This window comes from Lissotriton vulgaris, chromosome 3_1, assembly GCF_964263255.1.
Source record: "Lissotriton vulgaris chromosome 3_1, aLisVul1.2, whole genome shotgun sequence".
Lineage (NCBI taxonomy): Eukaryota > Metazoa > Chordata > Amphibia > Caudata > Salamandridae > Lissotriton > Lissotriton vulgaris.
In genome coordinates, this window is record NC_141689.1 from 271,710,311 (window position 1) to 271,725,758 (window position 15,448).

General features: G+C 41.0%; 1 protein-coding gene across 1 annotated transcript; it reads right to left on the bottom strand.

Moving 5' to 3' along the window:
• Positions 1 to 2,280: 2,280 nt before the first annotated feature.
• Positions 2,281 to 14,737, bottom strand: LOC147726312 (uncharacterized). The gene is made up of 3 exons (XM_086963452.1): positions 14,672 to 14,737; positions 13,197 to 13,466; positions 2,281 to 2,508 (listed from the first exon to the last, which is right to left on the bottom strand). Exons 1-3 carry the CDS (start codon positions 14,705 to 14,707, stop codon positions 2,281 to 2,283), a joined length of 534 nt encoding a protein of 177 aa, XP_086819578.1. The 5' UTR covers positions 14,708 to 14,737.
• Positions 14,738 to 15,448: the final 711 nt, after the last annotated feature.

A 15,448-nucleotide genomic window follows, 5' to 3' on the forward strand; every position in this document is an offset into this window, starting at 1 on the left:
ATTGAAATGAAAAATAGGTGCTATTTTTATATAATTTTTAATATTACCTTGTATTTATATTGTTAATTATTTAAAATAATTTAATTCAACGTTATTTCTTTTGGGGTTTTATTTTAAGTCTCCGACTTCATTATTTTCCATAAAGAGGTGTTGCAATACCAGTGGTGCCAGACCTACTTCAGCACCTCCTGGAGTAATTGCCTACTGTTTTGGCAGTAGTAACAAAATACGTGCAGATGGTGAATAGAAATGGACTTACTCGTTTGTGGATAGGTCGACGTCCCTCCCTCCTCCCTGACCCTCCTAAAATCCCTCCAATTCCTCCCCAACCTCCTCCCCATTAATCATATTAACCATTTTTCAGCTACTCCTCACTGTCCCTCCCACATTTGCTACTGAAACGTATATCTACGTGTGCGGAGAGTTTGTAATTATGGTGGAGATCTTCGCACATAACAAAATTGGAGTCATGGGCGTAAACCCTGCTCTTAGGTTTGTAAGTAGCATTTTGTAGACCATTAATAGTACTATTGTTGTGCTGCAAAATGTACTACAAAATACAGTCTGTGCGGATTAACGTTAGGAGATTATAAAGCATGCACATAGATAGAAAGCAATGGAACTCTAAGAGGATGTGGAATAGGAACACAGTGCAGGAGAGTTAGAGAGGGGAGGTGTTAGCCAGAGTTGATTATTTAGTAGTAGGACCCGGATCAGAATTTTTTTGGAAAGGCAACCTACAAATCTTTCATTAAGATTTATAATTCTGCATTTGTGAGACGAGGAAGTCACAGCTCCTTGTAACTTGGAAGTAGGTGACTGTTTCTCATATGAATGCCTTATTTATAAATACACATTTCATGTAAGAATAAAAGATTGAAAGTAAAATTATCCATCATTCTAAAAATAACATAGGAAGTAGCAACCTTCTGAATAATGCTCTTTTTGCATTCTTTTGAGTAGATCATGTCGTTCCTAGTTTAATATGATTAGTGCATTCCAGTGTAATAATTAATTGCTGTGTAAATATTTCTCATTCATCTCATTCACTAATTGCCATACTGAATATTAAAATCATTGTCACTATATAACGTAGAAATAGAGAATATGTAGCAGTACATACCATCAATGTTCTTGATAAAATGTATTCTGGTGTATTTTGCAGAACATTGTCCAGTTCCAGAGAACGCACCTCATCATGTGTTGAGAAGAAGGTCAGAATGGTAGCAACTGTTGTTCCAATATTCTTTATCCAGTATAGTGTGTTCTGAGGAAAAAATATCACCTGACCGGTTGTTGCATTGTATGTCACTGCTGTTGCACCGTCCGTATCAACAACACCGCTCCAAATTAGACCCTTGTAGAATGAAAAAAAGACATAATTAAATCTAAGAAATTGGGCTAATTTAGTTTTCATATTTTATTATCAATAATGACATTGTATTTAAAAGTTTCCATCTATGTTCCAGAACTGCCTTCTTCTGAATGAAGTTGTACTGAATGAGTCTTCATTCAACTCCTTCACTGAACATTCTTTGTACATTGACTGTTTTCTGCTCCTATCTGACTGCGGCTGTGATCCAGAAAACCCCTTGGGTGTGAATGTAGCTTTCTGCAACAAGATCAGAATGAAAACCACTCCTGCGTGGTCTGCTGTGAGACTAGTCTAGCCATAGACCAAGGGTATGAAGAATTAAAACTTGGCCGGTGAAGAATAACATTTCCACCGTTTCACTTCTTATAGTTTGAAAATTCGGAATGGTTCCACAGGTTTTCCCCATCGTCATATACTTTCCTTAATTTACTTTTGAGTCCAACCGTATAGTGTGCATTTCCTCGTTTGTGCAGGACATATAATTGGTTATTCATTTGTAAAACCTAATTGTATTATACAACAATGTGCATTAAATGCAATATATTTAATGTGCTCAGGAGAAATCAGAATAGCTTTAGACTTTCAGATGAAGGTGTAAGGGAATTGTCATCTTCTCTCTAATTTTACAGGATGATAATAAGGTTCATTTTTTTCAAAACAAACATTCAGAATAGTATTTAATAGGTGTTCACAGCATTCTCAGAGCAATAGAGAGACCAGGACTACGTAACATTATAGATTGAAGAGCTGCACGGCTCCAAGGCGAGCCATCTAAGATTATCTGAGCCTATTTGTCCTATATATATTTCATATATGACCTGTGATTATTCATAGAGCAGTTACAACAGGCAACTGACATGTTCACATACAACTGTTTTAATGAAAGAGAACAGTAGCATTTCTTGTTAAAAGTTTGTAGACTGTACCTTCAATACAAGCCCATGTACATTGGCATTGATATTCCAGTTTGGAACACGAAGACCTCCTCTTTTGATGTTCAATATGCACACAGACATTTTCGAATGATGGGAATGTAAGCTTGTGCCAAATGCCATTTCCTCTGCACTTGAATATGTAGTTACATTTTTCCGGTACCTTCCACACTGTAAGGCACCGCCTTTGAAGGAGTACTCCTACAAAAGTCAGAAATACAATATGATGAAATCTTTAAACAACTATGTTGGTCATGTATAGGAAGCAGAGAATAGTGTAGTTTATATACTTCTCTTGTGTTTGAATTTTGAAACAATAATGGACAATCCGTATTATGACTTTTCACATTCTAGAAGGTTCAAGACACTTGATGTAATAAAATGGGAATACACAGAAATGTAAAATCAACATGGGAAATAAAATTCAAACTAACACATGCAATAAGCAACTTAAAAGTCAATAATAGCTACTGGATATTAGATTCATAAAAACTATAGGGCAAATTTGCTAACTGTTGGCGCAATACAGCACAACAACCAAAGTTGCTGCTCTACATTGTATCAAAGGGTAAGAGAAAAACAGCAATACATCTTCTGAGATATGGGGCTGTTTTTCTTCTCCTAATATTGGTGCGCTTTGGACTGTCAAGCACCAATGTACATAGCATTGCACCATAGTGCAAAGGATCAGAACATTCTACCAAGCATAGGTTTTATACTGGAAGGGGGACCGTTCCAATATAAAATCCATGCTTAATACTTATCCCACTTTGCATGTATGTAGTACAGTGCAGCGAACGTACAAATGTTGGAAAAATGCAGGAACGTTAAAAAGTTGATTGACTGTTACACCTCAAGAAGGAGGCATTTCTTGGTCGAAATCCATATCTACATATATTTTAGATTAGAATTTGCATCAAAACACTGATGTGATTGCATGGGAACACCCATGTATCATCCACAGTATTTCCCAGTGATGCAAAGTAGCCCATGGTGTTAGTTTGTATTACTTTAGGCAACTTTCCAATGCAAATCATGTTTGCCTTGGAATGTAAATACCACCACAATGCTCTTGACATTTCTGACACAAAGGGCCTTATTATGATGAGGTCCGGAAATCCTCCAACCGCCGGACTGTAAGAGCCCGTCGGCCAGTTGGAGAATGGCCCATATTACAAATGGACAGTGTTTTTGCCGTTGGGATTACGATGCTTGGTTTCTGACAGACACCCTTATACTTGCGGCCTCCATTTGGGGGCAGAGTGAGCACCCCTGTTAATCCCTGCACCGTGTGACAGTCACCATGGGGTCCATGGATTACCACAATCTCCCATTTCTCTATGGGAGCTTGTGCAACAGCTGGTTGATGCCCACCCCACAAGCTCCCAGAAAGAAATGGGAGTATGCAACCGCACCATGTGCGGTCGCATTTCAATTGCAGTGTCGGGACCACCGACCAGAGCCAACTCTGACCAACATCATAATCTACCCCAAAGTGTTAATAAATCTAGGCCGAAGTGTATGGAATTCAATGCGCTTTTTAAATCAACAGATCATGCCTAAAACTATTGAACTTATCTATCTATCTATCTATCTATCTATCTATCTATCTATCTATCTATCTATCTATCTATCTATCTATCTATCTATCTATCTATCTATCTATCTATCTATCTATCTATCTATCTATCTATCTATCTATCGCAGTTACCACTGTGTAGTTATAGTAGGACCAGAGTTTCAGTGTGAAAGCCATTTTTTGTTTCTTTAATAACTTTTTCTGTTTGGCAACACATTGAGCAGAGGAGACAGAGGTCACCTGGATTTATGTCTGCTCCCTCTGAGGCCACTCAACATGGTTCCCAAGTTGTTTTTGCAAGAAAAGCGGTAGCTCTGACTATATTTCCTAAATCATAGTCTAAATACAAGTGTGAAAAACATTCAGGAAATACAATAGCTGAGTGGACCTATGAATATACAAGAATAATATGTGAACGACCAAATATAGTGAGGTATCAAAAATACATATTTATTTATATGGATATATTTATTTTAGAAAGTTTATGTTTCTTTTTTAGACAAAAAATGAAAACATTATAACATTATATCACAAAAACAGTTACGCAATCTGCGTAGTAAAATCATGCACTGTTTAACACAATTGTTGGACCCCAGTCACTAATTTTAGGTATGAGGCATGCTAAAACACTCATACTCTACCTATTTCTGCAAGGATATTTTATAAAGATAATGTATACAATTGATGTACATGTAGTGGCAACACATGAAAAGAACAAAAATGGAGTAACTATAGTTCAAATGACATCATAGCGGTTTCATGAAGGAAAAGTATACATGTTAATCATGACTGAAGAATTTCATGTCCTACGCGTGTTTCAGTGTTACGCTTTCATCAGGTAACCATGTATGTAAAGAAACCTTGTCAGATATACAGGATCATCTGACCTTGAAGGAATGATGGACTGGTGGCACTGGTGCTTGGGTATAAGTGGCACCTCGGACTGAGGTATAGGCACATATACATGAGCCCGCAGCTGTTCCAAGTAGAACAAGCATTAGAAATGCAATCGGGCTCGGATTTATTTGAGTTTGAGCTAATGGCATTGTAAATGCCAATGTCTTTTTGCCATGTGTTATGGAGTGTGTGCATGTGGTGTGTAGTGGAAGTATCTTGGTTGAATTGTAATTTTACCAATGGTGGCATGCTGTGCTTTATATGAATATGTTTAAAAGTAAAGTGTACCATACTGCGATTGCTTGGTGGAAAAGTGCACTGCCGGCTGGAGGTGTGTGTGCCTGGTGGAAGGGTGCACTGACGGCTGGTGGGTGTGTGCTTGGTAAAAGCGTGCACAGATGGATGATGGTTGTTGGTGTTTGTGCATGGTGAAAGCATTCATTGACGGCTGGGGGTGTGTTGTTGTGTGTGTTGTTTTCTGTGTGCTGGTGAGTGTGTGGTGGTGAGTCTGTGGGGGTGAGCCTGGGGAGTGAGTGTGGTGGTGAGTGTGCTGTGTTGAGTGGTGACAAGTGTGTGGTGTTGAGAGACTGAGGTGTATGGTTTGTGTGTGCGTTATGTGTGTGTGGTGTATGTGTGTGGGGTGTTTTCTGCACACTCACACACTGCCCCTACACATTCACACACTGCTCACCCGCACACTCCCAATGTCACCCTGCATAGTCACACACTGTTTACCCTGCACACTCATTCTGCACACTCACACAATGTGCACCCTGACACACTGTCTCTGCAGTCACTCTGCACTCACTGTCACTCTGCACTCACTGTCACTCTGCACTCACTGTCACTCTGCACTCACTGTCACTCACTGTCACTCTGCACTCACTGTCACTCTGCACTCACTGTCACTCTGCACTCACTGTCACTCTGCTGTCACTCTGCACTCACTGTCACTCTGCACTCACTGTCACTCCACTCACTGTCACTCTGCACTCACTGTCACTCTGCACTCACTCTGCACTCACTCTACAGTCACTCTGCACTCACTGTCACTCTGCACTCACTGCCACTCTGCACTCACTGCCACTCTGCACTCATTGCCACTCTGCACTCACTGTCACTCTGCACTCACTGTCACTCTGCACTCACTGTCACCCTGCACTCACTGTCACCCTGCACTCACTGTCACTCTGCACTCACTGTCACTCTGCACTCACTGTCACTCTGCACTCACTCTGCACTCACTCTGCACTCACTCTGCACTCACTCTGCACTCACTGTCAGTCTGCACTCACTCTACAGTCACTCTGCACTCACTGTCAGTCTGCACTCACTGTCAGTCTGCACTCACTGCCACTCTGCACTCACTGCCACTCTGCACTCACTGCCACTCTGCACTCACTGCCACTCTGCACTCACTGCCACTCAGCACTCTCAAACTGCACTCTAAAAATGCACTCTCAATCTGCACTCTCAATCTGCACTCTCAATCTGCACTCTGCACTCTCAAACTGCACTCTCAAACTGCAATCTGCACTCTGCACCCTGATTCTGCACTCTCAAACTGCACTCTCAATCTGCACTCTCAATCTGCACTCTCAAACTGCACTCTCAAACTGCACTCTCAAACTGCACTCTCAATCTGCCCTCTCCACCTGCACTCTCAAACTGCACTCTCAAACTGCACTCTCAAACTGCACTCTCAAACTGCACTCTCAACTCTCAATCTCCACTCTGCACTCTCAAACTGCACTCTGCACTCTCAAACACCACTCTCAAACTGCACTCTCAAACTGCACTCTCAAACTGCACTCTCAACCTGCACTCTCAAACTGCACTCTCAAACTGCACTCTCAACTCTCAAACTGCACTCTGCACTCTCAAACTGCACTCTGCACTCTCAAACACCACTCTCAAACTGCACTCTCAAACTGCACTCTCAAACTGCACTCTCAAACTGCACTCTCAACCTGCACTCTCAAACTGCACTCTCAACTCTCAAACTGCACTCTGCACTCTCAAACTGCACTCTGCACTCTCAAACACCACTCTCAAACTGCACTCTCAAACTGCACTCTCAAACTGCACTCTCAAACTGCACTCTCAAACTGCACTCACAACTCTCATGCTGCACTCTGTAACTGCACTCTCAACTCTCAAACTGCACTCTCAACTCTCAAACTGCACTCTCAACTCTCAAACTGCACTCTCAACCTGCACTCTCAAACTGCACTCTCAACTCTCAAACTGCACTCTGCACTCTCAAACTGCACTCTGCACTCTCAAACTGCACTCTCAAACTGCACTCTGAACTCTCAAACTGCACTCACAACTCTCATGCTGCACTCTGAAACTGCACTCTCAACTCTCAAACTGCACTCTCAACTCTCAAACTGCACTCTCAACTCTCAAACTGCACTCTCAACTCTCAAACTGCACTCTCAACTCTCAATGTGCACTCTCAACGTGCACTCTCAACTCTCAATCTGCAATCTGCACTCTCAAACAGCACTCTCAAACTGCACTCTCAAACTGCACTCTGCACTCTCAAACTGCACTCAAACTGCACTCTCAAACTGCTCTCAAACTGCACTTTTACTTGTACCAGAGGACTCGTTTACCATAGCTTTCTAGGGCTTACAAATAAAGGGTATTTTTCCCATCACATGCAAAGCGAACATTACGATATTTGTAATAACACTACAACATGGCAAGAATGTAAATCTGCTGAAACGTCATCATGTCGTGTACATGTTTCAATTCCCCTACTGTGTGTGTTCCTTCTCTCGAAGCGATTTCAAATATAATCAAACAAGGGTCAGGGGCTTAGTCGGGGTAGGTCGCCAGACATCTATGTAGGTCTGCAACTTCTTAATATGTTTAGCTGATTCATTGCTGTCTGCATCAATACCACGCCTGGGCAGCAGCAAATGGCTACACGGCTGCATTAACTGAGGGCAACTAGGCACACGTGTTAAAACACCCACACGCCTCCCCTTTAGCAGCCGACAACAGACATCATCCTTTAACTCTACAAAAGTTACCAGTCGGTACCAAACCAGAATAACCGAGAAACGCATGCAAAATAGCCATTTTCAAGAAAACAAAAACATGGCTTACCACTGGCAACTTGTGTAAGATACCTCGCACCTAGTAACAACCAGCGACCACTAAAAAGAAAGGTTTGCGCCGCGGATGCTGCAGTGTGGTAAAGGTGGGCTGGGTGTGTGCAGGCTGGACATTTCAACTACACCCGCTGGCCTCTCATTTTTCCCGAGGCACACTCATTCGACATTTTTTCGGCCCCTTCATACTGTGATCTGACTCTTTGAAGCAAGTTTGGCAGTTTAATCAGGCCTCCTGTCAGCAAACCCGCTTATCAGGACAGTGTGACTGAACAAGGCTGCTCCTATCTCTTCCCCCCAAGCGTGAATGCCCATTCCCTGGTGGCTGCTGCAGGGCGCCCTTTCCATGATCACTGTGAGGCCCTCTCTGCCTCGCCTTCTCCACTAATGGCAAGGAAAACAGCTTCGTAATCGCTCCCTATTCGCACCTCTCTTCAGCCGAACACAGGGTACAGAAAAGCTCCACCAAACTATGCTACAACGAGGGGTGAATCAGCTACTCTTTGCACGGTACAAGAAAGTGAACAATTATTTCGGATGGCCGCTCGCAGTACAACACTGAACATTGGCGTTTTCTTTTCTTCATTGGCGCTGTTACAAACCCTCTGCTTTTTCCCTGCCACGGACGCTGGGACCCTGTGAGCTTGTCGAGTTATCGAAATACGAGGAGTTCCCTGACTACGAGGATAATTAGCGGCAGCCCGGGACTGGAGCAGCTGCGCGCTGAGCGCTGCTGAATGGTGAACGCGCCCGGCCATCTGGATTCACTTACGGAGGCACCCTGACAGCTCCTAATTATAATTAATGTACTTCTTTGCGCGAGCACGAACGAAATATGCCCAAAATGGCGGAACAAAACTACATTTACCCTATCACTTCAAGCCTATTAAAACGACAACACAACGAACACGAATCACTGGCCAGATGACAGAACACGCAAAGGAATGTGTGGAATTTGTCTCGGCCAAAGCCCTAGGAGATACTTCTTTTTTTTCTTCTTTAACATTAGTTCTCGAAACTCCTCCCACTTTCAGTGGGGAGGAGTCCGAGCCCTAAAAAATGGGGAAGTCGGTATCCCACACTGTGGGGAAGAGAAGCAGATGCAATTGATCCGATAGTCTGCCAGTCCACGGGATCAAAGCCGATAAATGCAGCTCTGAATGGAACTAGAATGCAGGATCCAATAGCTGCTTATAGTGAAATCCAGTGCTGCATGCCGTGCATGTGCAGAAAGGGTATCGCCATTGTCCAACAACATCCCTCACAAAAAGGTGAGGATTACACTAAAGTACAAGTTGCGGTAGCTAGCTAGCCTTTTCTGAAATTATTTTCCAAATGATTCATAATCATAACCATAGTTTTTCGGAGATTGATCAGAAGATCTCTCATCACACAAACATCTTTTAATTCCTTTAAGAAACTAATCTCAATCTAGGAGCATAACTACCTATTTCACAAAATATATCAACCAATCCATTTATAAATTGACTGAATAAGAGTGGGCCAGAGAAGTCAGGTTACTAATTTTGGATACGAGTACCCATACTTACTTAATAAACACAATCTGGATAGGCTAAGACTCAGTTCTTAGAGACTCTCTGCACAACTGATGGTAGTTGTGACACAAACACAAGGCAATTCCTCAAAGACATGCATGTTAAGTTCAGGCAATACCAGGAACTTTAAAGTCCAGAAAACAACACATTAAAATTCTCAAGCCACCTTACTAATATAGACAACAATGAAATATTACAAAAAACAGACAGAAGAATAAAGCCTGGCTGACTTGCCTACTGTTTTCTAAGACTTCCTGTAATTCTACTGGTGGTGTTGGGCTCTGCCATCCGTGAATCCTACCCTTGCCTGAGGTGTCCTCTCCAGTCCTGTGCCTAATATGTAGGTCCTGTAGCTGTTTTGTTACAAAACCGATGCATCTTCACCACTGCGCCAGTTAGAACAGACGCATCGCCCTTCGACGCTGACACAGAGACTGTTCAACAACAGTAGTTCTACAGCCTGTGCAGCCAGACAATGATGCTGTGCATGGCTCGACGATGACCCATTGTCTGTATCTCAACAGAGCTCAAGGACGACACAGTGACCCGACTGCGCGGATAAGATCAACGCATCGTGCTGTTTGTGTCGAAGCTTTGCTCCATCCAAGGTACTGTCTCGGCAGGACCTGCATGACTCTCAAAGCTGGCCTGCCCTTCATCATGGTCTGCCTGAACTTTTGATTTACCCCAGTCCCTCGTGACCTCAAGTAACCTTTTAGCGCTGTTGACTTCTAAGCACTGATTTTGGAAATATTCTTCAAATAGTCATATCTTTACTTGTAATGATTTAATTTTGTTGTTTTGGTTTTGTTCTACTTCGATAAATATTCTCTATTTTTCTAAACCTGTCTCAAATCTTTTTGTGGTGTTTTAATAGTATTACTGTGTCTGTGTATTGTACAAATCCTCTTAGGTTAAGCCTACCTACTCAGCGCCAAACTACCAGAGGGTGATCACAGATTGATTTAAATTGTTGATCTAGCTTACCCTGACTAGGATTGTGGTCCCTACTTGGATAAGGTGCATACCTCTGCCAACTAGATACCCCATGTCTAACTATCCTGCTATACATTTGTAATCCTGCACTACAGTTGCAAGAACCGATGGGCATGATAAATGAATGTAGTCAGCTACATTTACCTCAGGATAAATGGTGCTAAATCATACTTTCTGTTGACCAAAGCGTCATTGGAACAACTAAAGGAAGTGGATCCTCCCCAACATTTGTGACACCACCTTTAAATATCTAAGCATTAGGCCATTCAGACAGATCTTGACTTTATCTTGAGGAAAAAGAGCATTGACATCAAAGGAACCACTTAATTCTACCACAATGCACTACTGTCAGTGAAGAAAAGAGCTCCTTTATCCCAAATTATTATTCTTCCCCAGTTAGTATATTATTTTATGAAACTGTCAGTGATACTAATGTATTCTTTTTCAAAGAATTATATCCACTTGTGTTGAGATTGAAAAGGGATATGGGTAGACATGGGATAGATGACCCAGTCTGCAAACTCTACCACACGGAAGAGTGGGGCAACCCCACACCAGTGACAAGAAGTAAAGCCATGAGACAATGCAGGAGGAGTTGCTCCAACCTAAATGACCATATTCACTCTGTCCCCATACTCCTAACAGCAATCAAAAGCTTCTAAAATAGAAATACCAAAAGATGGAAAGCAAGAACACTGCAATTGAATGCCCAACGTAAGTTGTAGTGGCAATGAACAACCACCAATTATTGTAAGGGTGACTCATTCACAAAAACTAATCTGGAATGCTAACGTACCTGATCCGAAATTAAATAAAGTGATACAGTTGTTATTAAGATGATGGCCCCCTCCCTGGGCTATGGTCCAAATAGAGTTACTTAAACATAAACATGTAAGATACATTGTATAGACTGTGCAGTTCAATTAATAAAAGATACTTAGTGATTTACATATAACATTCAGTTAGTGTTAGTGTATTATAATAAATATTTACTCTCTTATTTTGGTTTGAATCCTAATGTTTTTATTTCATAAATGTCTTGTTATTTTTTTATTGTTACACCACAGAACACAGTATGTGTTAACCAGTGGTTGGTAAATCTACATGACAAAAGAACTTTAAATTACTTTGTATCAGGTCAAGGTAAACATTGGTGGAGTAACCCACAAAGTAAGTTGATGCGGAGTTTCAAGAAATCAATTATTTTTTTAAGTGTAGCGGCAAATAGCTCTTCACATCAGATGTAAATCTACTGGTGTGAATATTGTATTAAGCTTTAGTCTCAACTGCCCCATAACCCAATATATCAAGTATATTTGTAGGTTGGACGCACGGCATGGCCGAAGGTCTTGAGCCGTGTGGGTTGGCTTTACGTATGGTTATAAAATACTACATTAAGTTAAAAAAAGCCCTCGAAATGTATGAAAAAAGTGACGTTATATTTAAGTGAAAATTTCAATATAACAATTAAAATAAACAAAAAAAAACACTTACATTGACCAGTTATAGTTATCATTAGTAACTATAAGTCATGCCCTAAGATAACTATAACTCGCACCATTTTCAAGCAAAGCTAATTACCCAACATAGTATATCACTCATAACAAGTCCTATAACATCATTGAAAACATCACTGCAACATTTGAAATGACATAATTGATGACAAAGCAATGGATAGCTGGGACGCTATTGTTTTTTCAGTCAATATACATATATATGTATGTATTTCTATATGTATATGTACACACCCACCCTTACAAACTAGTTTAAATGTTAACATAATTCAATAATTTTAACATTAATTGTTATATTATGTTATGTTATTCTATTTCCTACTCTCCATTATTTACATTGGGGTTTACGGCTCAAGTAACTTTAGTTGTAGTTTGTGAATTGCAATGGCCTTTTGTTGGTCTGTGTTTGTATTAGAATGTCCTCCAATACACCCTACTTACATATTCCATTTAGTACTAAGTATTCTTCATGTTTTAGTCATTGTCCCTGGTCCCTTGCACATGTACTAAAGAAACACAGGCCTCTGTGTTTGAAGATCTCCACCACCATCATGGAAATCTCCACATAGAAAAGATAGAAGAGGCAGAGGTCTCCATCTGTAGACTTGTGAATAACATTTTGTTGTACGTAAGTAGCAATACTATTGTACTACTATACATACATACTACACGCAGTGTGTGAATAGGCCACCGGGTATTTTACTCATAGTTACATGTCAGAATATCGATAACAAAATTATTGCTTGAGAATGTTTTTGTTTCATAAATATAATTCACAAAAATACCACTTTATTGGAAGTAGATTTTCTATTAACAAAATTTCGATATTTTTGTAAATTTTACTTAGGACACAGCATTTTGTCATAGGACATTTACGCCACGATTTTCTGCTGCAGTACGATTCTTGTTGTTCTCGTTCTTGCAGACCTGTTGGTCCTATTTAAAATCAGGACTACAAATAAACTTGCATGCTCTGATGGCAATGTATTTATGTATTGTTTGTGGAGTTTCATATAATTCTACAATATCACCTACCTGCCACTAGAGTTTGCTGAAAAAGCAATTGGATCAACATGAAATAATTAGTATGACAACTTCAGAACAGTCAGCGAAGGCCCCAAGGACGAAAGTTGGCTTTTACCAAAACTCCACCAATAAAGAGACACATAACCAAAACAGTATTTAGAGATGAGTTTGAGTGAAAACATTAGTAAATCAGTACCTTGGAAGCCCCAAGATGATAAAGGAATTGGTATCTGGGATCAACATCAATTGCTGTTTTTGATGAAGACCCTTCTGTTGACACTCTTGATGACCTTCCAGCTGATGATGGTTCTGTGGTATCAGTTGTTGGTTTGTTTGAGATTATTCGGTGGTTGTAGAAATCTCCAAAATAGACGAGGCAGAGTATCATTACTCCTAGAGATGTGACAATTGTACATGCCAGTAAGGCAATGACGAAGATTCTGCAGGCAGACCAATTATGCCAGTCCTGTAGGTAAAAAGAAAACAGGAAAAAAACAGCATAATACAAAGTGGCAAGGCAGACTGTCTTATGCAAGATATGTAAAAATTTAATTTATGCCACTTCAATGTCTAATTTCAGCTCACATGTTACTGTCATGCTGTCAGTACAATCCTTATATTGGTTAATCTGGCACTATTAGCTGGACGATCATCTCCTCCCAGTTATACTTTTCTCTCATGTGTGAATTTACTCCTACATTTTGAAGTAACTATTCATTTTGGCTTTTCATCTTTTTGGAGTTTTAATTTACTCCAAAGTGTAGAATTACATGTCCCCACCACTTGAAACCAGGTGGGTGGAGCCACATTTATGCGTGTAAAGTTTCCATTAGTAAATTTCAAGTGAAGTTAGAGGTCTCGGCAACCAGGGAGTAACTCTACCTATTGTAAAGTGGAGGGAGAAGTAGAAAATGCTTAATTAACTTAAGAATGTTCGTAAAATATATTTTAATATTAAATATTAATGTGCCATAATGGTATGTTATTTTACTGACCACAACAAACAAAAACATGTTACAACTCGTTATTAAAAATGTGTAATTTAAGTATATTTACTTAATGTATCATTGTTCAAAGATTTATTAAATGATATACCACCGACAGTAAAATATGTATTTTTTATTTATTATGTATTAAGATATACTACGACATGGTGTTTGGTATTGTGTGGCGGAGTGTAGCAAGAATTAAAGAAACACATCCTGTAATATGCCACATTCACTGCTTTTTAAAGGGGATAGATACGTATTTGCGGCTTCAACTATTTACATTTAGTGTAGCGACTTTCCAGTAAGTACAGTATAATTTCTGGTACTGCATTTTGACATAAAGATACAAACTGAGCCGGGCACCATCATCAACATCTCTGCCCGTGATATATTGATCTAAGACCGGGAGACAGCCATCTGAAATATTGTTCCCACTAGCCAATACTGCAAGCGTTGTTCTGCAGCAAAAACCGCTGCTGGAGACATTTCTGAGATTATTGGGAGGAGAAATGGCATTACTGGAGGTTTCTATTTAATGCGCATTGGTATGTTCCGACTCTTATCTAAGTGACCGATATATTCACGCTACCGAGCTAACATGGAGCATGCCAAACTTCAAAAGATGAACCACCCGGACAGCAGAAGGCAGCTGTGCGTCCAGAGATGGATGTACGGGGCTCACCCGGTTGTCTTCGCAGACAGATGAAGTTGTCCCCATTCCGCCCACATTGAGTGCACCGATGCTCCTCCGAGGGTTCACAGCCTGGGAATGGACATTGCATTTTGAAGCTCTGCCTTTTTGTCGCTGCCCAATCAAGAAATACTGGATTTGAGATTACGTACTCGTGCATAATGAGGAGCTCTGTAGGATTCAGCTGTAATTAACTGCAACACTCCACTATGCTGTATGCATCCTTTCATGATGATGTATAGATGAATCAGCAAGAACGCGATAAACCTACGAGGCTTTCAGCACTGGCCGCTGGAGACAAGTCGGTGTGCGTGTTTCCACCCACGGATCGGATTTTTTTGTTGTTGCTGTTTTATTTAGCGTGAAATAGACCTGCATGTATTGGAGAAGTGTGGCTCACTGGTTAGAGGAGGCAGACCTGGAATCAGAGGTCAGCCCAGGACCAGGGTTCAATTCCCGGCTCGGCGGCGGGGTCATGAGTCCTAAAATGTCCATGGACTCGACAATTCTCGCTCCGGTGCCTACTCGATTCAAAGGTTCACACTCTGTGACTCTGGGCAATAGCTTGCTTAATCTCCACAACGGCCCCTCGCGGCGGGATGCCTGGCTTTCACCTTGCGGATACCCTGCCAGGGTTATCTCACAGGGGAATACCAGGACGGGTTCCCTAAGCAAGCGCTTAGAAACCGCTCAGTGATTTTGCGCTATATAAATTCCTGTACATTTACATTTACATTTACATGAGCACCAGTTATGTTACACAAGGAC

Excerpts from the sequence above, each read along its gene's own strand:
- LOC147726312 (XM_086963452.1), bottom strand. The coding sequence starts at position 14,707 with ATGGGGACAACTTCATCTGTCTGCGAAGACAACCGG. Across the intron at positions 13,467-14,671 it reads CTGTCTGCGAAGACAACCGG|GACTGGCATAATTGGTCTGC; the intron begins GTGAGCCCCGTA and ends TTTTACCTACAG. Across the intron at positions 2,509-13,196 it reads ATCATCTTGGGGCTTCCAAG|GAGTACTCCTTCAAAGGCGG; the intron begins GTACTGATTTAC and ends TGACTTTTGTAG.